Source organism: Caretta caretta, chromosome 16 (assembly GCF_965140235.1).
Source record: "Caretta caretta isolate rCarCar2 chromosome 16, rCarCar1.hap1, whole genome shotgun sequence".
Classification (NCBI taxonomy): Eukaryota; Metazoa; Chordata; order Testudines; family Cheloniidae; genus Caretta; species Caretta caretta.
In genome coordinates this window covers 2,093,267-2,120,066 of record NC_134221.1, presented here as the reverse complement: position 1 = coordinate 2,120,066, position 26,800 = coordinate 2,093,267, and the positions used below count along the sequence as shown (strand labels likewise).

Genomic DNA, 26,800 nt, shown 5'->3' with positions numbered 1-26,800 from the left:
GATCCCTTTCTGCAGTACTCCTTCCTAGCCAGTCATTTCCCATTTTGTATGTGTGCAACTGATTGTTCCTTCCTAAGTGGAGTACTTTGCACTTGTCCTTATTGAATTTCATCCTATTTACTTCAGACCATTTCTCCAGTTTGTCCAGATCATTTCAAATTTTAATCTCATAGCACTTGCAACCCTTGCAACCCTTCCCACCTTGGTATCGTCCACAAACTTTGTAAGTGTATTCTCTATGCCATTATCTAATATTGATGAACATATTGAATAGATCTGGACCCAGAACTGATCTCCGCGGGACCCCATTCATTATGCCCTTCCAGCTTGACTGTGAACCTGATGTGTGACTGATAACTACTCTCTGGGAACAGTTTTCCAACCAGTTATGCACCCACCTTACAGTAACTCCATCTAGGCTGTATTTCTGTATACAGGAGGCAAAAGGTGTACATATGTTAGTGACCTTCACTCGGGGAGTATGCAAATGACAGCACTGCAGAAGCATTGTGTGATGGCGGGAGTACTCCAGAAGGAGCCATATGCTGGTCGTCCCACATGAGAGTCATTAGAACATTCCACCCCAGCACAGCATCCTGTGTTCTCTGGAGGCCTCATCTTTCACAGTGTCAGTATTGCAGAAGGGTCTAAGTTTTGAAAATGTTAGTGGCGTTCATTGTTGTATCCCTCCTCCATTAAAGATCCCGTAAACCCATGAGTTCAACTATCCAGGCCTCACAAGCCCTATCCACACAAGGAGAAAAAATGCTTTAAAAAATGAAATTAGCTCAATTGAGTTAGTTTAATAGGACTGAAAACTCCCCTTAGCACCATGTAGATACAGTTTAACACCTAACAATTGTGAGAGTTGGTCGTGTTCCCTTAAGATTTCATAGCAACTGGAGGCATCTGTCAGGTGTGACTCCCTGAGCATTGCTGTATAAAGGGACCACAAATCCTATTTCAGCATAAGGGCCCAGACAATGAGACTAGGCAATGTTACAATTGATGCACCAGCCATTCCACCAGAAGGCAAGGGAGACAATAACAAACAAAGGGCGAGACAGTCCATTTACAATGAAGAGAAGGCATTCAGTGTTATTTGGATGCAATTATTTTTTACATTTCACTCATCACAAGAAAATCTCTCCCCGAGACAAACAGCGAGGTGCTCACTTCGTTCAAAATCCAGGAGGCCCAAGAACAGATAGTATTTCATTGGTCAGTCTCAGTGCCGTTACCCGGACAGGGGAAAGGCAGCTAAGAGCTCTCTTGGTGAGAGTTCCCATTGCCCAGCCTTCCCGAACACTGGGTGAGATATGGGGACAGCACATCTACAAACAAATAGCTTGAGTTAATGGGACAGCAGTTAGTTTTGGCCCAAAGGGAGTTCACACCCTGTGTTGTTTTAGTAAATGACTGTAAATGGAACTTGTGGTGCAGGGAACAGGATGGAGAGAGACGGATGGGAACCAATTCATTCAAGGTAGTGGGGGAAGAGCATCACGTCAGGCTGGTGCTAACAGGAAACCAAGTGCTTCACATACATTAGCACCTCATCATATTAACACTTTTATTGCCACCACATCCTTTAGCAGCCACATCACACAGAGAGAGAGAGAGCGAGCGAGAGCAAAAGCAAGATAGAGAGCTCCTCGGCTTTGCTGCAATCGTTCAGCATGTCACCGAAGGAAGGGCCTTCTCCAACACTGCAACACCATCAGTGAGAGGCAGCCACCACTGGCACGGGGGTGCGTCTAGATCTGTGCTGGGAAAGCAGGCTTCTGTGGTCCAAGTTTGCAGAGGTTTTTTTTATTTTAAATACCAAAGCTTTGGCATTATTGTCATTGGGACCAATCTGCTGACAACAATGGGCAGCGCTTCTCTGGCGTGAGGCGTTTACAGAGCTTTATGACTTTAGTTAAGCCCCATCACACTCCTGTGGGGTAGGCCCATATTTTGCCCATGTTACAGATGGGAAAACTGAGGAACAGTGCAGGAATTGACTTGCTCAAGGTTTCACAGAAAATCATTGGCAGATAAAGAAATCCTAACTCCGCATCACTTGCTCTCACCACTGGACCACACTCCTTCTCAGAGCTCAGAACAGAACCCAGCAGTCCTGACTCCCAGTGTCCTGCATTGGTGCTCTAATAACAGGGAACAGAACTTTACAGTCTGGTCTCCTCCTACTCCTACAATTTCCTATAAGCCTCAATGCAAAATTATGTTTCATGTTCCTATTTGGGAGCTGGCTGGAATGTTTTGGGCACAAAAGTGGGGCTATTACAGTCCTCCAGAACATCCGAGGTGGTCTACATCCTTGCCCAGGGCTCTGGATACACTGAGACGTAGTATAAACAGTTTCTTGACATCTGCATTTTTTTGGATGGAGTGATGACTCTTGAAAGGAGTCCATCGACAGGGATTCCCAGTGCTAGGGGCGTACAAGAGGCGCAACGGCTGAAATGCTCTGACTGTGTCTCTGTACCAGGGAATGCTGGGAATCTCATATACAAAAAGAAAAGGAGTACTTGTGGCACCTTAGAGACTAACCAATTTATTTGAGCATGAGCTTTCGTGAGCTACAGATCACTTCATAGCTCATGAAAGCTCATGCTCAAATAAATTGGTTAGTCTCTAAGGTGCCACAAGTACTCCTGTTCTTTTCGCGAATACAGACTAACATGGCTGTTACTCTGAAACCTGTCATATACAAAAAGCACTTTAGTTGTGTAAATGCTAACTTCTAACCATGGGACACATTCAGCTTGGTAAAAACAAGAACATTCCGAGTCCATCTCTATCTCCCTTTGCACTGCCTGAAGACTGCCTCAGAGCAGTGCTTCACATGTCTGTGACTACAGGTTGAGCAGGAGAGAGACGGGGTAAGTCATGGACAGTCTCAGCCTTAAATCTGAATTTCCTTGCTTTTGTCAGTTTTAGTCAGGTTGCTAATGAGGTTTTATAGTGGCAATACTCACAGTCCCTTAATGGCAGCAGCATGGGAGGGTACAGCTATACCTGGAGAAGACACCTCTAACACGATTGCATCTCCACACTCTCTGCCAGGGGCAAAATGCCCAGCTCACTGGAGCTGGTTTCCAAAAGACAAACCTTTTGCCTGATCTTAGAGCATCTCCAGCTCCAGAGACGGCCAAACAAATGTCTCGATGAAAGGAAACAGAAATGGTGTCCTAAAGATCTCTTGGAACTCAGGCAGTGAAACTGTCCGGCAATGGGAGTGCAGGCAGCTCAGAAAGTAAATAACTCATACAATAAAATAATCATTATTATAATTTACATGGGGGAGAGGAGACGGTGGGGTTGTGATGAGAGACAACACAGGTCTCTCCTTTGCAGAGCACCACAATAATCGAGGAACTAACACCACATTTTAAATACTGCTGACGGGTACACTGAACACTGCAGATGGGCATCTCCTCAAAAAGCATTTTTCAACAAGGAATGGTACTCAAGAAACTGAGTGCTGCAGACGGAACCCTTTCCTTGGCTGTAGTGCCTCCCAGAATGTCTATTACATAACAAACCCGGGTGCCAAACCCACGATCTTTTCATTTAAGTGTCTGTTGCGTTTTAAATCTGAACCAGTAGATGAAAGGGGAAAGGTCCTAGGTACAAATAGCACCCAACTCCCATTGGAAATCAATGCATCTGACTGGCTTTGAAAATCTCCCCCGAAGCCAAATAATAAATAAACAAATAAATAATACCCCCTAGCTCTCCTCTAGCACTTTTCACCAGTAGATCTCAAGGTGCTTCACAAAGGAGATTATGAACATTATCCCCATTTACAGTTGGGGGAAACTGAGGCACAGAGCAGTGAAGTGACTTGCCCGAGGTCACCCAGCAGGTCATGGGAAGATCCAGGAGTAGAACCCTTATCTTCTGACTCCTAGTGGAATTCGCTATCCACTAGGCAACATAGCCTAAAATTGTGGGCATTACACTGGATTGGAACAGCAAGTCAATTACCACAATGTCATAACTTGTTAAAGTTGGCCCAATCCTAGCTTATTCACTATGGAGATGCCAGTCACTGCTCCATAGGGAAGGCTGCATGTATCCTGGGGCACTAACTCACACATACACATGTGCCTCCTTTCTCCACTGTGTCGCCAACTGTCATGATTGTATCAGGAGTCTCAACGGTAGGTTTCTGTTAGAACCCAGCTTCTGCAATCATGTTATTACCCAAGAATATCAGTGTCCACATAAAAATAGCTTCTGGCTCTCACCGCTCGAGAGAAAAACTTGGAACATGAACCTTCAACATTCCAGCACCAGAAGGCAACGACGAAGAACAAAACATTTCTTATTTTTTAAATCTTATGATTTTTGGGGTGCTTGATTCACAGTTTTTTAACACTTGGAGTCTGTCTGTAATATCTGTCTGTCCCACAACAAGCCTCTTGTCTCCCTTCCATTGGGCAAAGCACCCTGGGCATCTCCCTGCCTATCACATGAGAGGGAGAGAGACTTGCCTAACGCCACCCCCTGGGGAAAGAACATAAGAATGGCCATACTGGGTCAGACCAAAGGTCCATAAGCCCAGTATCCTGTCCTCTGACAGTGGCCAAAGGCAGGTGCCCCAAAAGGAATGAACAGACTGGTAATCATCAAGTGATCCATCCCATCACCCAATCCCAGCTTCTGGCAAACAGAGGATAGGGACGCCATTCCTGCCCATCCTGTCCAATAGCCATTGATGGACCTATCTTCCATGAATCTATTTAGCTCCCTTTTGAACCCCGTTATAGTATTGGCCTTCACAACACCCTCTGGCAAGGAGTTCCAGAGGTTGACACTGTGTTGCGTAAAAAAATACTTTCTTGTGTTTATTTTAAACCTGCTATCTATTAATTTCATTTGGTGGCCCCTTGTTCTTGTATTATGAGGAGTAAATAACACTTCCTTCTTTACTTTCTCTATACCACCCACAATTTTATAGACCTCTATCATATCCCCCCTTAGTTGCCTCTTTTCCAAGCTGAAAAGTCCCACCCTTATTTCTCTCTCCTCATACGGAAGCCATTCCATACCCCTAGCCATTTTTGTTGCCCTTTTCTGAACCTTTTCCAATTCTAATATATCTTTTTTGAGATGGGCGACCACATCTGCATGCACTATTCAAGGTGTGGGCGTACCATGGATTTATATAGAGGCAATATGATATTTTCTTGACATAGTATGTCTTATTATCTCTCCCTTTCTTGATAATTCCCAACATTTTGTTCGCTTTTTTGACTGCCGCTGCACATTGAGTGGATGATTTCAGAGAACCATCCACAATGACTCCAAGATCTCTTTGTTGAGCGATAACAGCTAATTTAGAGCCCATCCTTGTATATGTATAGTTAGGATTATGTTTTCCAATGTGCATTACTTTGCATTTATTAACATTAAATTTCATCTGCCATTTTGTTCCCAAGTCACCCAGTTTTGTGAGATCCTTTTGTAGCTCTTTGCAGTCTGCCTGGGACTTAACTATCTTGAGTAGTTTTGTATCATTTTGAAGCACGAGCAGGAGAGTGCGAAAGAGGAGGACTCCTGCCTCATACTAAGAAAGCAAGTTATCTCAAGTGCCTATACACAAATGCAAGAAGCCTGGGAAACAAGCAGGGAGAACTGGAAGTCCTGGCACAGTCAAGGAATTATGATGTGATTGGAATAACAGAGACTTGGTGGGATAACTCACATGACTAGAGTACTGTCAGGGATGGATATAAACTGTTCAGGAAGGACAGGCAGGGCAGAAAAGGTGCGGGAGTTGCATTGTATGTAAGGGAGCAGTATGACTGCTCAGAGCTCCGGTACGAAACTGCAGAAAAACCTGAGTGTCTCTGGATTAAGTTTAGAAGCGTGAGCAACAAGGGTGATGTCGTGGTGGGAGTCTGCTATAGACCACCGGACCAGGGGGATGAGGTGGACGAGGCTTTCTTCCGGCAACTAACGGAAGTTACTAGATCGCAGGCCCTGGTTCTCATGGGAGACTTCAATCACCCTGATATCTGCTGGGAGAGCAATACAGCGGTGCACAGACAATCCAAGAAGATTTTGGAAAGTGTAGGGGACAATTTCCTGGTGCAAGTGCTGGAGGAACCAACTAGGGGCAGAGCTCTTCTTGACCTGCTGCTCAGAAATGGGGAAGAATTAGTAGGGGAAGCAAAAGTGGATGGGAACCTGAGAGGCAGTGACCATGAGATGGTCAAGTTCAGGATCCTGACACAGGGAAGAAAGGAGAGCAGCAGAATACGGACCCTGGACTTCAGAAAAGCAGACTTTGACAACCTCAGGGAACTGATGGGCAGGATCCCCTGGGAGAATAACATGAGGGGGAAAGGAGTCCAGGAGAGCTGGCTGTATTTTAAAGAATCCCTATTGAGGTTACAGGGACAAACCATCCCAATGTGTAGAAAGAATAGTAAATATGGCAGGCGACCAGCATGATTTAACAGTGAAATCCTTGCTGATCTTAAACACAAAAAAGAAGCTTACAAGAAGTGGCAGATTGGACAAATGACCAGGGAAGAGTATAAAAATATTACTCGGGCATGCAGGAGTGAAATCAGGAAGGCCAAATCACACCTGGAGTTGCAGCTAGCAAGAGATGTTAAGAGTAACAAGAAGGGTTTCTTCAGGTATGTTAGCAACAAGAAGAAAGTCAAGGAAAGTGTGGGCCCCTTACTGAATGAGGGAGGCAACCTAGTGACAGAGGATGTGGAAAAAGTTAATGTACTCAATGCTTTTTTTGCCTCTGTCTTCACGAACAAGGTCAGCTCCCAGACTACTGCACTGGGCAGCACAGCATGGGGAGGAGGTGACCAGCCCTCTGTGAAGAAAGAGGTGGTTCTGGACTATTTAGAAAAGTTGGATGAGCACAAGTCCATGGGGCTGGATGTGCTGCATCTGAGAGTGCTAAAGGAATTGGTGGATGTGATTGTAGAGCCATTGGCCATTATCTTTGAAAACTCATGGCGATCGGGGGAGGTCCCAGACGACTGGAAAAAGACTAATGTAGTGCCCATCTTTAAAAAAGGGAAGAAGGAGGATCCTGGGAACTACAGGCCAGTCAGCTTCACTTCAGTCCCTGGAAAAATCATGGAGCAGGTCCTCAAGGAATCAATTCTGAAGCACTTAGAGGAGGGGAAAGTGATCAGGAACAGTCAGCATAGATTCACCAAGGGCAAGTCATGCCTGACTAATCTAATTGCCTTCTATGATGAGATAACTGGCTCTGTGGATGAAGGGAAAGCAGTGGACGTGTTGTTCCCTGACTTTAGCAAAGCTTTTGACATGGTCTCCCACAGTATTCTTGCCAGGAAGTTAAAGAAGTATGGGCTGAATGAATGGACTATAAGGTGGATAGAAAGCTGGCTAGATTGTCGGGCTCAATGGGTAGTGATCAATAGCTCCATGTCTAGTTGGCAGCCGGTATCAAGTGGAGTGCCCCAAGGGTCGGTCCTGGGGCCGGTTTTGTTCAATATCTTCATTAATGATCTGGAGGATGGTGTGGATTGCACCCTCAGCAAGTTTGCAGATGACACTAAACTGGGAGGAGAGGTAGATACGCTGGAGGGTAGGGATAGGATACAGAGGGTCCTAGACAAATTGGAGGATTGGGCCAAAAGAAATCTGATGAGGTTCAACAAGGACAAGTGCAGAGTCCTGCACTTAGGATGGAAGAATCCAATGCACCGCTACAGACTAGGGACCAAGTGGCTTGGCAGCAGTTCTGCAGAAAAGGACCTAGGGGCTACAGTGGATGAGAAGCTGGATATGAGTCAACAGTGTGCCCTTGTTGCCAAGAAGGCCAATGGCATTTTGAGATGTGTAAGTAGGGGCACTGCCAGCAGATCGAGAGATGTGATCATTCCCCCTCTATTCGACATTGGTGAGGCCTCATCTGGAGTACTGTGTCCAGTTTTGGGCCCCACACTATAAGAAGGATTTGAAAAAATTGGAAAGCATCCAGCGGAGTGCAACAAAAATGATTAGGGGACTGGAACACATGACTTATGAGGCGATGCTGAGGGAACTGGGATTGTTTAGTCCATGGAAGAGAAGAATGAGGGGGGATCTGAAATCTGCTTTCAACTACCTGAAAGGGGGTTCCAAAGAGGATGGCTCTAGACTGTTCTCAGTGGTAGCAGGTGACAGAACAAGGAGTAATGGTCTCAAGTTGCAGTGGGGGAGGTTTAGGTTGGATATTAGGAAAAACTTTTTCAGTAGGTGGGCAGTGAAGCACTGGAATAGGTTACCTAGGGAGATGGTGGAATCTCCTTCCTTAGAGGTTTTTAAGGTCAGGCTTGAGAAAGCCCTCAGTGGGATGATTTAGTTGGGGATCGGTCCTGCTTTGAGAAGGGGGTTGGACAAGATGACCTCCTGAGGTCCCTTCCAACCCTGATATTCTATGATTCTTTGATCATCTGCACATTTTGCCACCTCACTGTTTACCCCTTTTTCCAGATCGTTTATGAATATGTTGTATAAGACTGGGACCAGATCAGATCCCGGGGGGGAACTCTCTCCATTCTGAAAACTGACTATTTATTCCTACCCTTTGTTTTCTATCTTCTAACCAGTTACCAATCCATGAGAGAATCTTCGCTCTTATCTCATGACTGCTTACTTTGCCTTTGAGCCTTTGGTGAGGGACCTTTTCAAAGGCTTTCTGAAAATCTAAGTACACTATATCCACTGGATCTCCTTTGTCCGCATGCTTGTTGACCCCCCTCAAAGAATTCTAGTCGATTGGTGAGGCATGATTTCCCTTTACAAAAACCATGTCGACTATTTCCCAACAAATTATGTTCATCTGTGTGTCTGGCACCACAGAGATACGATGAAGCTCCTGCCACCAGCCAGATAGCTTCTCCAGGGCAGGCCAAGGTGCGTGCTCACCCCAGGGCGTGAGAAAGGCTGTGTCTCACCTACACATTCACTGGGGCTCCCTCAGCATGGGTTGCTTTGATCCTCAGGAGCTGGTGGGGTAATGCTTGGGACAGAGAACCTATGAGAGAGAGTTTGGGGAAGAGGGAGAGGCTCAGAAACTCACACTGCTCCCTTTCCCCCATGGAGACGCCCTAGCCTCAGGTGGAAGAACCTCCCTACCATTCTCATTGCCCCCCGACCCCGTACTGGCCAATGCTCTGCACCTCTCAGCCCACCCACCAATAACAGGTACCAGCCCAGGCCCCAGGACTCTGTGTCCTGCAGATCCCGCCCTCCCCACTACCCAGTCCCAGCCCACGCCCCAGGGCTCCATGTCCCACAGATCCCATCCTCCCGAGTACCTGGTACCAGCCCAGCACTCAGGGCTCCGTATCCCTCAGATCCCACCCTCCCCAGTACCCGGTCCCAGCCCAATGGGATGGAGGCACCAAGCAGCAGGGCAGTGAGGAACCTGTTTCTTTTATTGAATACAATGATCCAGGTGCAAATCAACATGTGTCACTCCACGTTCCTGTTTTACCCGCCTAGGCATGGGAAACAGGAGCCCTCGAATAAGTGGACAGGAGCAGGGCCAGCCTGAGGATAGTAGCTGCCACGGGTGGTGGAGCGGGGTTGAGGATAAATACACTAAACCTTGTGAGGGGCTCAGATACGATGGTGAGGGGGGCCACGATAGATAGGCAGGTAAATAGGTGTGTATGGGGATGAATGGATAACGTGCCCTTCCTCTGACCCAGCAGCGTACACCACCCAATGATGCTATGAGAGCAATCTTGTCTCTGCTCAGCTTCATGCAGTGCTGGAGCAGGGCAGAAACCCATAGCAGATGCTCTATAAGAAGCCAATTACAGGGGCTCAGCCTGGGCCTGTTGATGCTAGCAAGGCTCCACACAGGCACAGAGGTCCTCCCACATGGATCAGTTGGCTGGAGTGAGGCCTACCTGGCTATATTTTAATCTGTGAGGCAGGACAGTGCTATGACCTCCATTTTACTGATGGGGAACTGAGGCACAGAGAGACCAAGTGTAGCCAGACAGCCAGCCCCCCCCTCAGACCAGCATTGCTGGAAACACAGGAGGAAGCCGGAACAGGGCACTTAACATATATTCCAGCACAGCCTTTGAAGCTGTGAAAAGCACAGGTGTGCTGCTACAATGTGCCTCTGGGAACAGATACAACGATTAAGCTCACAGCAGGCAGAGGCCCTGTGACAGACATAGCTCTTAGCCCCTACTAAATAGCGTGATGCACACACACCAACATCCTAGGTGGGAAAATATTTACCCTGATAAAAGAAATGTCCAGTAGTCGACACTTATTGTTTCTCTCCTTTGCAAGTGTAAACTACTCTTGCGAAAGCTGGCGTCACCCAGACAGACCAGCCTCAATTTGGCATAAGAAAGGAGAATGAGAATAAAGGAGTACAGAGGTATAAGTAGGGGACCTACAGCACCATGATTTTTGAGTGCTTTTCACTATCTATCTGCTGGTCAGATAAGTGACAGCCTCCCAAGGCTTCTGCAGCTAAGAGGGTCCCTAAGCCTTGTCCCTTATTCGTCTTTCCGCGGAATTGAGTGACCGATCCTGGCTTGGCACCGCTGGAATCGAGAGATGCAAGGAGGGTAAGAAGCACCCACACCTGATCTCCTATCTTTAGTGTACACATATTTTGAAATAGAGCTCTATACTTTGTTTTCTTTCTTTGGGATTGTGGCTTCAGTTTTGTAACTTGTTTGTGTGTGTAACATCTCTACATTTAAATAAGTAGGCACTAGCAATTTTGTAACCACATGATTAGAATCTAGCTTAATAAATTTTGGTAACCATTTGTGCATAAGCCTGACTTGTTTTCTCTGGTTTACTGTAAAGCAGCCAACACAATTAAAGAACCTCAGCCGTTTTGGCTCTAAAGCCTGGCCATTAGGTGAGAGTACTAAGAGCCTAGCGTTGAGTTGTGCCGCCTCCACGGGGCAAACTCTTGGGGCACCTGTCAGTCAATCCTGGCTGCCCGCTGCGAAGGAGCTCTGAGCTCTAGCAGTTAAAGTCATGGGTGTGGAGAGGCTCTTAGTGCTGCCATTGGGGCACCTGTCAGTCAGTATTGACTGCCCGCTGCGAAGGAGTTCTGAGCTCTAGCAGTGAAAGTCACGGGTGGTTAGGACCTTGGGGCATCCGTCAGCCTAGCCCGGGCTGCCCGCCGCGAAGGGACAGTGCGTCCTAGCAGTTAAAGTCACGGATGGTATAAACGGGCCTAGCTGGCACCTCACCAAACATCCTTGGCCGTCGGCTAACACCAAGTGACTTGCCCAAGGTCACACAGGAAGTCAGTGGCAGAGCAGGGATCTGAATCAGGGTCTTGAATCCTAGGCTAACTCTCTAAGTATGGGGCAAACCTTCTTCTCTGCAGATATGATTGCCAGAAGCATTCTCAATGACTGTTTATGATCTGCAGTAGTGCCAAGAACCCTGGCTCCACTGTGCAAGGTGCTGTACACACAGAATGAAAAGATGTGCCCTGCCCCAAAGAGCTTACAGTCTCAGTCTGAGACCAGAGACAACGTGTGGACACAGCACACAGACGGGGAGCATAACAAATCCGTGAGCCTGTTATGGTTAGCGGGATACACAGAGATCACGTTGCACAAGCTGCCTAATCAGCAAGTGTGCCAGAGACATCATGGCACAGGCAGGCTATAAGAAGAGATTGTGATGACATGATGCATAATAACAAAGGTGCTTATTGGAAAATTTGATAAATGGGCAACTGAAGCCAGCATTGCTGGCGGAGATGGACATAAAAATCCACCTAGCCCTGCCCAATGGGAGACTGGCTCTTTAAAATCAGCCCAGCAATGCTACCAGGGCTGGGTTTCTGGCAGGTGCCAGTTCTGACTTTGCCACTGGCTCTTCTGAATGACAGCGAGATGTTTTGGAGCTGAGAGAGAGAGAAAAAGGCAGGGTTAGCTGCCAGGCAAAGAGAAGGATGCAGGTAAAAACAAAATAAAACATTCCCTCTGTGGGGCGTGACATGAAAAGAAGCCCTTGGAGGAAATAGTCACCTTAAGTAACACCTCAGCCACCAAGATCCAAGAGTCTAAAAGCCTTTTTCACAACAGATTTAAACTTTTCGGAAAGTGCCTGGGCAAGTTTGCAAGGGGGCATATTCCCAGGCTCACGGACTCACCTCTGCTCCCTGAATATTACTGACCCAACTGCCTTGAAATAGGGACTCTGGGAATTCTGGTATAACTAGCCTGAAATCCTGTCTGTAGCTTCTGTAGAGCAAACCACGGAAAGGGCCTGTTTTGACACAGATGACACTTAAAATGCAGATCTAAATATGAGAGGAAGGGCAGGTTTATGTTTAAGGGACTATGGGCTTGATCCCACTTTCACTCAAGCCAATGGAAAAACTCCCATTGATGTGAATCGTGCAGGATCAAGCCTTGAATGAGGACTCAGGAAAGCTGAGATCAACTTCCTGCTCTGCCACAGATGCCCTGTGTGACCTTGGCCAAGTCATTTAGGGGATATTGACATGGCAAAACCATGCTGGCAACAGTGAGTCTCAGAGCCCAAGTCTGCAGACTTGGCCTTGTGCTACTGCACTGACAATAGCCATGCAGACATTCGAGGGGTGAAACCAACCCACCTCCCACCAGCACTGGGCTTCAGAGCCTGAGCTCCAGCCCAAGCCCATGGCTATCTCTAGTGCTGTAGCGCAAGACCCAGGAGCCCGAGTCTGTAGACCTGCTGCTGTGGGGTCTTTTTTGCTGTGTAGATGTATCCAAAGGGTCTGTCTTCATTGCAGAGTTAACTCAGGTTCTTACTCGGATGCTGCTCCTAACCTCCCTCCCATCCACACACAAACCCTTTCACCTGAGTTTGGTGGTGATATAAACCCAGGGTAGCTGGTCTGGCCTTGGGATACAGGTTAGCGCTTGGGTGCGGTTTTCACTCAGACTAGCACACAGTGAGGATGAAGGTTAACCCACTCCAGTGCAGAAGGTCCCCCCATTTGTCTACAAAGACAGCCAAGTCCTCCCACAATTAACTGGGAAAGAATCATAGAGTGACACAGCTCACTGCATCACGAAGACCCATAGGATATCCCCCAGATGTCCTAAACAGGGAGCACAGCACCAATAAGGACAAAGTCATTCAGAGAGGGATTTGCGGTGTGGCTGCTCACACCTGGGCTAGGCCAACCCAATCACCTGAGTGAAGTTTGCATTGAAGGCATATCCTTAGAATCTCTGTGCCTCAGCTCCCCATCTTCATTTCTCCCACCGTTTGCCTATCTTGTCTACTCAGACTGTGAGCTCTGGGTGTAAGTACAGAGTCGCACAATGGAGCCTTCATCTTGGTCTGGACCTGAAGGTGCCCTGGTAATACAAATAATAGTAATGAGCAACAATATAGTGATGGGAATGTTTAGTTTTCCTTAGCTAGATTTCCTTAGCACAGGCTGCCTTACTTTGCCCTGGCAGAATTAGCCAATAAAATACTAATTTAGATATATGCCTTTTCCCTTAGCTGGACCTCAGCGCAAGTTGACAGAAAGAGTAGAACTGGGGGAAAGCTTGAAGCGCTAGGAGCTTTCTCCTGCGGAACAGATATGCATGTAAATCCCACTTTATGTCCCATACGCCGAGAACCCTCACGCATGCAGATATCACTGGACCTATGCACAAAGTGCCATTGTGCTGGTGCCGTTCAGGAGGCCAGTTCTGGCTGCATGCAGAGCCAAACTGAACTCAAATACTTGTACAAGCTCAGTGCAATCCTTCTGCAGCATGTTGAGCCATCCTTAGGCATGGACATGTCCTTCTAGGAAGCCTGGCTGGATAATAGTATCTCAGTGATCGCTGCCGAAGATGTGAGAGCAGAGTCCATTCTTTCCCTGTAATATGGAAGTTTTGAAAGGAATTGGTGTTATCTGTTCCCCCCTCCCCCACTCCCCATGGGTCTGCTGCTCTCTGATTATTGCCATGGGGACAGTGGGTCACCGTTGATGGATGAACTCCTCAAACCTTCGTTTGATTTGAGATACAAATCCTGAAAACATGGATTTTATGGGTGTTTGTAGACCCATAAAAACCTCCCTGGGGGAAAGATAAGAGCTGAAGGCAAATGACCTAAATGATGCTCAGAGGGATTTATGGGATCATCTTAAAAGGATTTATTGGGGATTCTTTTTTAATGAGGAAATAATTAGTAGTTTTATCTCCGCTTTTAGCAGCTTTCTCAGTTTTACTACCTTAAGCAAAAGGGTTAAGTGGGCTTCTTAATACAACAGTGACTTAGCCTTACCAGACAATCCCTTTCCTGCAAGGAAAAGTGTATTTTAAAAAGCCCTTTGCAGGGTAGAATACACAACAGAGCCCTTGAGCAGATGGCACTGGTTAGGGCTATATCACCGAGCTATTAACTAGCTAGTGCAAGTGTGAGCTTCATCTGCACTAAACTATTCTTCTGCTACCTATGGAGGGTGAGGAGCCCCAATGGGCCAGTCTGTATTCCACCCTTTTCTCCTCCCAGGGTAAAATGTGACATCACCCACCAGACGATTTTGCACCCAGCTGGTGCAGTTAAGTAAGGGGATCAGGGTTCAATGGAGACCCAAAAAGAAATCATCCTTGCTGGTTTGCCACAAGGAATGTTGCTCCTAGAAGATGACAGGTCTGTATGCTGTGCATGGCATGTGCCCATTCCTACTCACAGCACTGGTGTGCAGTGGGGTATGTTCTGCAGGGCCTGCGCTGGGGTGCAGTCCCATCACTCTCTGTTTTAGCATGCAGCACATCACAGCCTGACACAGGGATCTGACCAGTTGTGGCAGCTCCAACACACCATGACACTCAGGGACCTGAGTCATTTCCCAGTGTCAGTGACCTTCACACCGAGTGCTAGAGGACTGCTAATGGGCTGCTTCACCAAACCACCCCTTCCAAGAGCTACTATGGCTCTGTAAAAGGAAGTGGATGTTGTTTCCCTACCAGGCATTTGCTGAACCATTACTGATGCTAGTGAAATTGACAATTTGGGTTCTGGTTGGTCTAAGTCTTAATCCTGCCTCAGTGTAGTGGATTGGACTGGATGATCTCTTCAGGTTCCTTCCAGACTTACATTTCTCTGATTCTATGATTTAAATGTATGGTTCCACCAGCAGTTATTCCAGGCCCATGTCATTAAAACACGGATGGTATCCTAGAATACTACTGGATACTGGAAAAATTCCCCATCCTTCTTTGGGGGCAGATTGTGATCTGTCCTTCTGTAGGTGTGCAGAGAAGGAAGTAGAGGAGAGGAGGGAAATGCAAGAAATTTCTCTCCTCTTGCCACAGCCAATACAAGGCCAGGGCATAGTAGCAGTCTCTGTGAGCAAGGACTGTTTGGTCTTTGCTTGCTCTGAGGGGCAACTCACCCAGCAAAGTGCAGGGAGAGGCCCAGCATACCACAGAAAGTGCCAGGCGGGGCTATGAGAATTCTTTTCTTCTCACACCTGAACAACATCATTAGTTCAAAGGCTCTGCAGGCCAAACTCTGCCATCAGTGACACCTGTACAACCCCATGGATTTCGCTAATTAACTGGAATTTAGCAAAAAATCCAGTTAATGCATGAGAAGGAACAGCTCCCTCTTCCAAAGCTGTGTTAGCTCTGCTGGGCTCCCAGGAGGGAAACACAGTTCAAAACACTGTCACTAGAATCAGCAAAGCTGATTCTGGATATGTATATGCAGCCGCCTCCTGGAGAAGGGGTGATTTTTCAGAGAACGGCACTTTCAGTTCCCTGAGGTCTCTGGCCTCTCCCTTAGCAATGTCAGTTCTTGTGAAGGAAACTTCCTTCCCAACTTGTCTGTTTGCCAAAAGGTCTCTTTTCTTCACCAGTTTCCAGAGTCCCCATGCCAGATCCAGCAGGTCACCAGTCAGGCTGAGCTGGCCTCACTCACATCTGTCACAGTAACCTTTCCATACCCTGGAGCTCCAGAGCTTCCAGCCTTTAACTCTGCATTGATTTTTATGCTGAAAAAATAACTGTCTCTAGTGAATGTTAGTGCTGGAAAACAGTGCCTGACTGTCAGCTCTGGGTAGGGAGTTGACTTCATTTTTGTACAGACCAGATATACCCTGAGTGTTGGCACAGCAAGCTTCTCCCTTGCTGCCCCACTAATGACCTGGAACTCTGGAGCTTTCTGGCTTAGGCCCATAGTGCCAGGTGGGACTGAGCTGGGTTGAGACTTTGTTCTCATGCCCAAAGACGGATCAGACCCTTGGGAGCTCTCTTTTACTGCAATGAAAAAAAGAGAAATCCCCAGGATCCTGCTCCTTGAATAATTATATAGTATTTGCTTTACAGATGCTCTTAGAGACACCCCCCTGGGATCAGAAGTGGGACCGCTAAACACTGAGGATGGAGTGGAGGTTAAGGATAATCTAGGCATGGCCCAATATCTAAACAAATACTTTGCCTCAATCTTTAATGAGGCTAATGAGGATCTTAGGGATAATGGTAGCATGACAAATGGGAATGAGGATATGGAGGTAGATATTACCACATCCGAGATAGAAGCAAAACTCAAACAGCTTAATGGGACTAAATTGGGGGGCCCAGATAATCTTCATTCAAGAATATTAAAGGCACTGGCACATGAAATTGCAAGCCCATTAGCAAGAATTTTTAACGAATCTGTAAACTCAGGGGTTGTACCGTATGACTGGAGAATTGCTAACATAGTTCCTATTTTTAAGAAAAGAAAAAAATGTGATCCGGGTAACTACAGGCCTGTTAGTTCGACATCTATAGTATGCAAGGTCTTGGAAAAATTTTTGAAGGAGAAAGTAGTTAAAAACATTGAGGTCAATGGTAAATGGGACAAAATACAACATGGTTTTACAAAAGGTAGATTGTGCCAAACCAACCTGATCTCCTTCTTTGAGAAAGTAACAGATTTTGTAGACAAAGGAAACGCAGTAGGTCTAATTTACCTCGATTTCAGTAAGGTGTTTGATACGTTGTCACATGGGGAATTATTAGTTACATTGGAAAAGATGGGGATTAATATGAAAATTGAAAGGTGGATAAGGAACTGGTTAAAGAGGAGACTACAGCAGGTCATACTGAAAGGTGAACTGTCAGGCTGGAGGGAGGTTACCAGTGGAGTTCCTCAGGGATTGGTTTTGGGACCAATCTTATTTAATCTTTTTTATTACGGACCTCAGCACAAAAAGTGGGAGTGTGCTAATAAAGTTTGCGGATGATACAAAGCTGGGAGGTATTGCCAATTTAGAGAAGGACCGGGATATCATACAGGAGGATCTGGATGATCTTGTAAACTGGAGTAATAGTAATAGGATGAAATTTAATAGTGAGAAGTGTAAGGTCATGCATTTAGGGATTAATAACAAAAATTTTAGTTATAAGCTGGGGACGCATCAATTAGAAGTAACAGAGGAGGAGGTCCCTTCTGACCTTAATATCTATGAATCAGCACCTCATAGTGCTAGACACTGTGTATCTAATCACTGCCCCAAGGAGCTTTCAAATTTAGCATATGTTGAGTGACAAACATTAAGAGCTCACCTCATTCTTACGTTGGAAAGTCTCTTGGGAAGGTGCCAACTTTTTGTAAAGTGTATGTACAGCACATAGCAGAGTGAGGCCCTAAAACTGAACACTGATCAGGTTTTGGCTGATTGCTGCAAAATTCATAGCAGTTAGAGAGAGAAAAGACTCATGAGCCCATCATACCCATCCCCTGGCAGGAGAACATAGTCGATTCAACTGGACTACACTGGAGCTTTGATAAAAGGCCAAAGAGAAGAGAGAAGTCCCTAGGCCAGGGGTCGGCAGCGTTTCAGAAGTGGTGTGGCCCAGTCTTCATTTATTCACCTAATTTAAGATTTTGAGTGCCAGTCGTACATTTTAATGTTTTTAGAAGGCCTCTATCTATAAGTCTATATTATATAATTAAACTATTGTTGTATGTAAAGTAAATAAGGTTTTTAAAATGTTTAAGAAGCTTCATTTAAAATTAAATTAAAATGCAGATCTTATCAGTTGAAGTGAGCTGTAGCTCACGAAAGCTTATGCTCAAATAAATTGGTTAGTCTCTAAGGTGCCACAAGTACTCCTTTTCTTTTTATCAGTTTAGTGTGATCCTTGCCCTTGCTTTTCCTTGCTGCATTTTCCAATGTCTGGCATGTATTTGGATACTTTAAGCTGCACGCAGGCTTCTGAGTGATCAGAACCGGCTCCGAGAGGGACAGAGGACAGATTTCATGTGTGAAAATACCTGTTCACACAGGTATGTGGATCCAAATGCTGAAAGCATTGCAAACGCAATTTTCTTAATCTTCAAACAGTTAAATTTCGCTGGCAGAGACGTCCAGCAGGTCAGAATAGAGGCCCCATGATCTCTCTCGGTAGCTTCAAGTGCACTCTGCAGATCTCCAAACTTTGGTGCCCACAATTCTGAGCTTTTTAACTGAATGAGCTGCATTTCGAAATCTTCAACACCCATCCATTGAAATAGAGACAAATCCAAGCCCTGGTCTACACTACGAGTTTAGGTTGAATTTAGCAGCGTTAGATCCATTTAACCCTGCACCTGTCCACATAACGAAGCCATTTCTTTCGACTTAAAGGGCTCTTAAAATTGAGCCCTGACTCATGACTTTTGAACGCATGGGTTTGGCAATGCTGGTTTTGCATTAGGATAATCTAGAGGTGTCATTACTGTTACTGTTGCATGAAAAGTCAGAGAGAGAAGAGAATGAAAATAGATCAAACCAATTCAGTGAAACGACTTTACAGTGTCTTTTAGCCACCAGGATGCTGGCATTTTCCAGCGTGTTAGCCAGCAAAAGGCTTTAAGAGGCTGCAGGCCAGATTCTGATCTCAATGATGTTAGTGTACATTTGAATAGCTGAACTTGAGTCCATGCAGTTACTCTGGATTTTGACTTGTGTAGAAACTGGCTGTATGTGTGTATGTCTCCTCAGCATCCAGAGGATGGCGTAAAAAGCAAAACAAGGAGAGATATGATTCTTAGAATTACCAGTGAGCAGATGAAATAACAGAGCAATAGCAGCTGCTGAACAGCTTAGGGGACACTTAAGTGTTTTTGAGATGCAGCCTCATCCAAAATGGCTAGTTAGAGCCTTACGTGAGAGCGCAAATGCACAGTGCTAGATCATTCACCATCCCCCTTGCCTTCTTCTCTTGGGAGTCCTATTGTTTCTGTGCATGGAGGGGAAACTTTCCAAGCCCTGCATGAGGAATTTTGTGAGCAAGCAGGGTGAATGATTTCAATGGGAGCTGTGCCCCTAACTCTCTGCAAGACACATTGACATTTAAGCCTTCAGGTTTCACAGGGCCAGAGCCCTGTGCTGGTTTCTTAGCATCCCCTCTCAGACAAAATGGGGCTGCAGTGAAACCAGATGCAGAAGAGCTGACATTTTCTGGGACTCAGACTCTCCAGCTCCATGTTTTATATTCACTGTAGAGCAGATAAGAATACCAGGGTGTTGTGGGAAACAGGAAGACTTTATCTCTCATCCCATGCTGCTATCATAGCCTCTCTTTTTTTCCACTGGCCTGTTTGATATAAAAAGATACATATTAGGCTGAGGTGGCTTTGTGTTTGTGCATAGTGATTGAGCCTCTGATAGCTCCTTCTGCATGTGCCACAAAAGACCATGAAGTGTCTGGATCTCGCTAGAGTAAACTTATAGGCAGCTTTACAAACATCTCTTAAAAGCCCAGAGATATTTGGATTCAGACTGTAAGGGGCTGTCAGTACATTTCAGCTCCCCCATCCTTTCGTGGATGCAGGAGGCAAGCCTAGGTGGGGTATAGCAATCAGTTTTTGACCAGTTAATAAACCATTTTAATACCTGCTAATATAGCAACTGAATTATAGCCCATCAGGTCTGTAAATATTGAAACCCTGCTTATATTCCCAAACAAAAATTGTTTACATACTTAAGATTGCTACAGTAAGTACTATCAGCATTTCATTACAGCTTAAAAAAGCCACCAAAACGTAACCATTAAGAAGAATGCAAATGCTAAATAAAGGTTATGTGTATAATGATTTGAATATCCTTACAAATTCATAAATTTGCCAACAAAAATCTAGACATGTGAACACTAATATTAGATGTCCAATAATAACCTTAATTCTGACTCTCTTTGTCCTTTATGTACCACAGTTGCTGAGTCTTCCAACAGCTATGGCATAGAACAGAAAGTCAGTTGCATAAGGATGATTAATAATGTAAGTCCCTGTATTATGGCCAAAGTTTTCAAATTTCAGTATCTAAAGTCAGGCAACTAAATCCATATTTAGTCACCCATAGCTTTCATTGAAATAAATTTTAACTGCAGGCACTAAGCACCTTAAAATGAGACCATTCTAATTAAGGTGGCTAGATATTAATTAATTATTATTATTATAACTGTGGTAGTACCTAGAAGGCCTGGTCATTGACAAAGACCCCAGTGTGCTAGGTGCTGTACAAACACAAAACAAAAAGATGGCCCCTGCCTCAGAGCACTTACAACCTAAGTGTAAGTAATGGGTGCCTAACTCTTCTGAGAATCCCAGCGTTAGATCCCTAACTTTGCACAGCCCAGGTTACAAGTTTTGACTACAGATTCCCTGAAGGAACATGTCTTAGTTATGTATTAGGATTAGATCGCTAACAGCATTCTTTGTGTTATGAGCACATGTAATTCAACAGTCAGAATGTTAATCTGCAGCTAGATGTGTGTGCACTAGACCTGGGTATTGTTTACACTGTATGATGCAAGGCAGTTATAATTACAGTCACAGTGCATGGGATTGTGTTTTTAAGTCTTTTTCTTTTAGCTCGAGAGAGACTCAAGCCATATTTTGGTTCAGATCAGGACCCCACTGTATTCAACCCCAAAATTTGTGATTGTGTGTTCCGATAAACCTTCCATGTTTGTCCAGTCTCAGAGGTACTGGAGTGGGTTGGGTAAAACTAAACCTCATAAGTCAGGTTTACATTTACTAAACCAAAGTCAAGGGTGGTTCAGGGCATTTCATCCAGGCCAACAAAATACAGGGAGAGAAGTTCAGATGGAAGGTTCTGGCTTGGGCCCAGCTGTGATTTCAGCATTTATCCAATGAGGGGGATTACTTTGTTCTGCTGGCTTGTTGGCTGAGTGCACATCCTTCGGAAATTAACACCACAGAACAAGAATTTCTCATGAAAATAACAAATTATGCACAATATCACTGCTACAGAAATGAGTGCTCTGGTGTTAAGCAGCCCCAATCAATTCTGGACAACAATCAGGGATGGTTAATGCACACAGGGCTGGTTAACTGTATGGTTAATTCTAGCAAGGGCTGGTTAACCAGTTTGTGTGAATATTTGTCTGTCCAAATATAGATGATGTAACGTATGATATGGTTCTCATGCGTTTGCTGGGTTTCTGTTTATGCCTTCCATCTTATGGGGCTTAGAAATCCCTTTATGTGTGCATGTATAACTCATGTTAACAATATCTACACACACATCCCACAGAAGAGCAGAGCCCTGAATTCCTTACAGCATCTTTAAAGTTCAGACAACACTTTATGGCGCCTGCCTCCCAAAAAGGTGCTACTTTGCGGGAAGGATGGAGACATCTGGACTTTGGGTCTGAACTTCAAAACCACCAAGAGGAACAGAGTCACTAAGGGGGAAAAAATATGATAAACATCCAGACCTGGAAGAGGAGAGGGGAGGGGAATCAAAGGGAGGGATTAGCCAGGGAGAAATTGAAGGTCATCTTCAGTGAGAAAGAAATGAGCTAACGCCAGCAGAGCCAGCTTTAAAAAAAATTTCTTGTGCGTCTCCACCTCCCCCAAAGTCCGATGAGCACAGCACCTTCTTTTGTGTCTCCTGTGACCCAGTAATTATGAGTGTGGGAACGAGGTCTATCAGGGTACCCTGCACGGTTCTTTGGGCCTTGGTATCTGACAAAAGAGAGAAAAAGTCTGGGGGGAAAAAGCCAACGTGAAAACAGTTCAAGCTTGAGTTTTTCGAAAGGAGGAGCGGGGTTGGGGAGACAGAGGGGTTGCTGGAATATTGCTTTGCTTTTAGCTTCTTCCTCTCACTTGCTTTTCCTTTTGGGGCAGTGTAGCAGGGTGGCTACCCCACTCCTAAAATAGAAGGGGTTAAAAGCAGCCCTGGAGAGGGCAGTGGCTGGGGCTGGCTGATTGGCCAGCTGGCCTGTATCGAAAGGCTGGGAGCCAAAGGCCCCAGGAGTCTCTCTCCAGGCTGGGAGAGAGCAGGGCCTGGCTGCCTGCCTGACAGGGTGGTGCCGTGCTGGGGAAGGAGCAGGCTGAGAGGGGGCGCTCCGGGCTGGCAACTCCCCAGGTTGTAGGGCCTGATCCAAGGTCCATAGAGGTATTGGGTGGCAGAGGACGGCAACAGGTCCAAACCCACTTGCCTATAGTGAGTGGCCTTGTGTCTGCTCCAGGGAGCAGGGGCTTGGTGATGACTGGCAGTAGCTCAGACTGAGGCAAAGTGGGGATAGTGGGTTGGGGGTTCCCCAGGAAGGGGAGACCCAGAGGCAGAGTGTGCGGGTACTGCCAGGGGGCAGAACCCCAGAGAAAGGGGTACTGGGGTCTGTGAGGGACACGCGGGCTAGAGCTGTGCGGATCACCAGCCTGCAGAGGGCGCTCCAGGCTGGAAAAGAGCTAATTCCCAAAGACCAGCAGGAGGCGCCGCAGGGGTGAGTCTGCTCCTTTACAGGCAGAGATCAGAATTACAAATAGTAGAAATAGAGATCAGGTTTCCCTCCCCCTGACACATCCCAACAGAAGTCATTCCCAGAAGGTCTGACACTGCTCACCTCTCCTGGCACATCCATTAAACAGGGCCAGCACACCTCATACAAATTTAAAAGGCAGTTTTGCTCAACAACTCATTGTACACTTAAAACACAATTAAATGCATAGGTAGGACATAAAATAGTAAACAAAAGGACATATTAAGTCAAAGAATCAAAGACGAATATAATCATATCCCAACACAGCTCAGTAATGCCAGGGAAGTCTGAGGAATACATAGAAATACAAAATGCTCCACATGGTAGTTGCTATGGTCACTAGGGTTGCCAACTTTCTAATCCCACAAAACTGAACACCCTGCCCTGCCCCTTTTCTGAGGCCCCACCCTCCGCTCACTCCATCCCCCCTCTCTCTGCCCTCACCCCTTCACTCATTTTCATCAGGCTGAGGCAGGGGGTTGGGGTGTGAGCTCCAGGGTGGGGCCAGAGATGAGGGGTTCAGGGTGTGGGAAGGGGCTCTGGGCTGGGACAGGGGGTTGGGGGCAGGCTCTGGGGTGGGACCAGGGATGAGGAGTTTGGGGTGCAGGAGGGGACCCCGGGCTGGGGGGGTGGAGATGAGGGGTTTGGAGTATGGGAGGCAGCTGGGGTGTGGGAGGGTGTACAGGCTCTGGACTGGGGGTGCAGGCTCCAGAATGGGGCCAGAAATGAGGGGGTTCAGCGTGTGGGAGGGGGCTCCAGGCTGGGCCAGGGGGTTGGGGCGCTGGGGGTGCAGGCTCCAGGAGGAAGTCTGGGTGTGGGTATGGGCAGGAATTGGGGTGTGGGAAGGGGTGCAGGCTCCAGAAGGGAGTTTGGGTGTGGGAGGGGGCTCAGGGCAGGGCTGGCGTGCAGGAGGGGTGAGGGGAGCAGGATCCGGGCTTACCTCAGGAGGCTCCACGGAAGCTGCGACATGTCCCTTGGCTCCTAGGCACGGCCAGGAGGCTCTGCATGCTGTCTCCGCCTGCAGGCACTGCCCCTCAGCTCCCATCGGTCATGGTTCCTGGCCAATGGGAGCTGCGGAGCCGGCACTCAGGGCAGGGGCAGCGCATGGAGCCCCCCCGGCTGTGCCTCCACCTAGGAGCACGTTGTCGCTTTCAGGGAACCACATGGAGCCCCATAAGGAGCCTGCCAGCCCCACCAACTGGACTTTTAACAGCCCAGGGTCCCTTTTTGAACGGGCGTTCCAATCAAAAACCGGACACCTGGCAACTCTAATTCTGAAGGTGCTTACGGGACTGGAACATCCAACTCCTATTCATTTAGTTTTCATAATCTCAGCTTCTCTCTGATAACTTCTAAAATGTATACATATAATACAAGGAACAAACTGGCATGATCCTTCCTGAAGCTGCCCACAATCTTAGGCCTTGATCCCACTCAGACTTGTGTCCTGCACAACTTTGTACATGGGAGCAGGCTCACTGAAGCCAAAGGCCCCACTCACGTGCACAAAGTTAACTGGGTGTTTTTGCAGGAGTGTCGCCCTGACAGTGAAACAGAATTTTACCACTGAAGACCTCAGTACCACAATGCAAAATCTGAACTAAAACCTTTCCTATCACACTCAGTAAAATTTGACTTTGACACTTAGGGTATGTCTACACTACCTGCCGGACTGGCGGGCAGCGATCGACCCAGCAGGGATTGATTTATCTCATCTAGTCTAGACACAATAAATGGACCCCCGAGTGCTCTCCCGTCGACTCCTGTACTCCAGTTCTGCAAACGGCGCAGGCGGAATCGATGGGGAAGCTGCAGTTGTCAACTCACCGCAGTGAAGACACCACGGTAAGTCGATCTAAGTAGGTCGACTTCTGCTATGTTATTCATGTAGCTGAAGTTGCATAACTTAGATCAATCCCCCCTCTCTAGTGTAGACCGGGGTTAGTAAAGAAACCAACTGCTGAAATGTAGCGAACATCCCAATTGAATACACCACATAACAAAACAACATTTTACATTTAGATACTGGTGCTAACACTTCCAAAGCATCTTCATGATATAAAAACAACGAGGAGTCCTTGTGGCACCTTAGAGACTAACGAATTTATCTGGGCATAAGCTTTCGTGGGCTAGAACCCACTTCATCAGATGTATGGAGTGGAAAATACAGGAGCAGGTATAAATACATGAAAAGATGTGAGTTGCCCTACCAAGTGTGAGGTCAGTCTAACGAGACAATTCAATTAACATGATGTAGAAGCCCGAGTCCCATTTCCAAAAATGACCTAAGCACTTAGGAACCTCATTTAAAGCCAATGGGACTTAGACTCCTCAGGCCCAGATTCTCAATGGGAATTAGGGGCCTAAATACCTTCGAGGATCTGGGTCCAAGGGCCAGATTTTCAAAGGTATTTAGGAGTGTAAAGATGCAGACAGGTGTCTAGTGGGATTTTCAGAAAGCACCTCAGCAAGTTCAGCACCTAACTCCCATCCTATCTTCATCTTTAGGTGCCTAAATACCCTTGAAAATCTGGCTGTAAGTTATTTCTGCAAATGGGATTTAGGCTCTGTCTCTTTTATCCAAAAGGACCTAAGGGCGTGAGAACCAGCTGGAAGGTCAGAGTTAAGGTTGCCACTGGAATATGCTGTATGTGAGTTTTCACACATCTGCATTTTTAAAGAGAATGCAGGAGCTGCAAAGGCACGAGAAACTTTGGGGAGGATTTTCAAAGGGTTCAGCACTGGCCTAACTCTGTTTGACTCCAATGGGTCTCCAGAGAGACCAACCCTGTGTCTATATAGTTTTAATTGATCATTTCCATATTTTTAATGCTTTAGATTTATCAGATGTAGCATTCATAGTATGTATTATTTTCTAGTGGGTAGATAACCTCCTCTAATATACTTACCACTAAGTTAAATAATTTTTTGGTCTAGAAAATGCCTTTAGAAATATTGGTGTAAAGGTATATTAAAAACAAAACAGACTCCTGCAAGCACTGGACTGTATCATATAAAACTGTATGTAGTGAAGTGTCCCAGTCTAGCTCTCACTCTGTCAAGGTGAAACCCAGCATACTTTCTTTTCCCATCTCCTCTCAGCAGACCCAGATGTGTGTCTGCAGGTTGATTTGAGGGTATAATTCCGAGCTCAGGACAGACCTGTGGATGAGCTAACTGCCTCGACTACCCACCCGTCTGAGATGCTAAGCATAGTCTCAGGCAGCTAGCCCCTGACACTGCTCTATTTTTAGTGCATTAGCTCAATCAGAGCTAGCACAGACCTGTCTCCTCGAGCTCCTCAGCTCAAAGTGTAGAGGTACCCAGCTATGCCACACAGACTGAGGGATGGGATTATGAAGTGCATTAACCCCAGCTGCGACTAGGAGATGCAGATCCAACACTTCATACTTGATTTCAGCTAGGGAAGTCAGTAGCAATGAGGACAAGGCACAATGCAGCTCATGAAATCTTTTGTTCATATAGCCCTTTGTGACTGGAAGGCTCTTTGTCGTACAGATTGCTATGTTATTCTGGAAGTGCTTGTTGCAGCCCCATAGTTAAGCATGAGTTGAGTTTTCTACTTACTGTTAGTATATTATGGCAGAACCTAGAGGCCTGGGCAGAGACATTGGTGTTGGTGCTCGTCTCCAATTAGCCCATGATGCCTGCCTCCATTGCCGACTTGGTAAATTTTCAAACAAAGACCTTGGTGCTTTCTCCCATGCTACCCCAGGCTTGGGAGGTACTCCCTGTAAACCTCTGCAGCATGACCTCCTTAGCCACCTTCCAATCCCTCCTCAGAACTCTCCTTTGCCATGGCGCCTGCATAAACCCTGACCATGGTTAGGCTGCTGGTGTGCAGAGGCCATTTCCTGTCACATGGACCAATTAGGCTCATTGGTTATTTGCATTCTCCCATCTGGTGTCTCTTGTCCTGTACTTAAACTATGAGCCCCTAGGGCAGGGACTGTCTCTTTGTACGTACTGCCCCATGGGGCACTGGGCCATGCCCAGGGCTCCTAGCTGGTACA

The 26,800-nt window shown here is 46.4% G+C and overlaps 1 protein-coding gene across 10 annotated transcripts in view; it reads right to left on the bottom strand.

Annotated features, from left to right (window-relative positions):
• The window catches only part of EXD3 (exonuclease 3'-5' domain containing 3), a 564,575-nt gene that overhangs the window by 141,861 nt on the left and 395,914 nt on the right, over nt 1–26,800 (bottom strand). Inside the window, exon 21 of one of the 10 annotated variants that reach the window (XM_075120439.1) lies at nt 13,273–13,358. The exons of the other annotated variants lie outside the window; for them this stretch is intronic. Coding sequence (XP_074976540.1) covers nt 13,332–13,358 — 27 coding nt within the window. The 3' untranslated portion in view covers nt 13,273–13,331. Of the gene's footprint in view, nt 1–13,272; nt 13,359–26,800 lie in introns of those variants that run through there. 10 annotated transcript variants of the gene reach the window in all.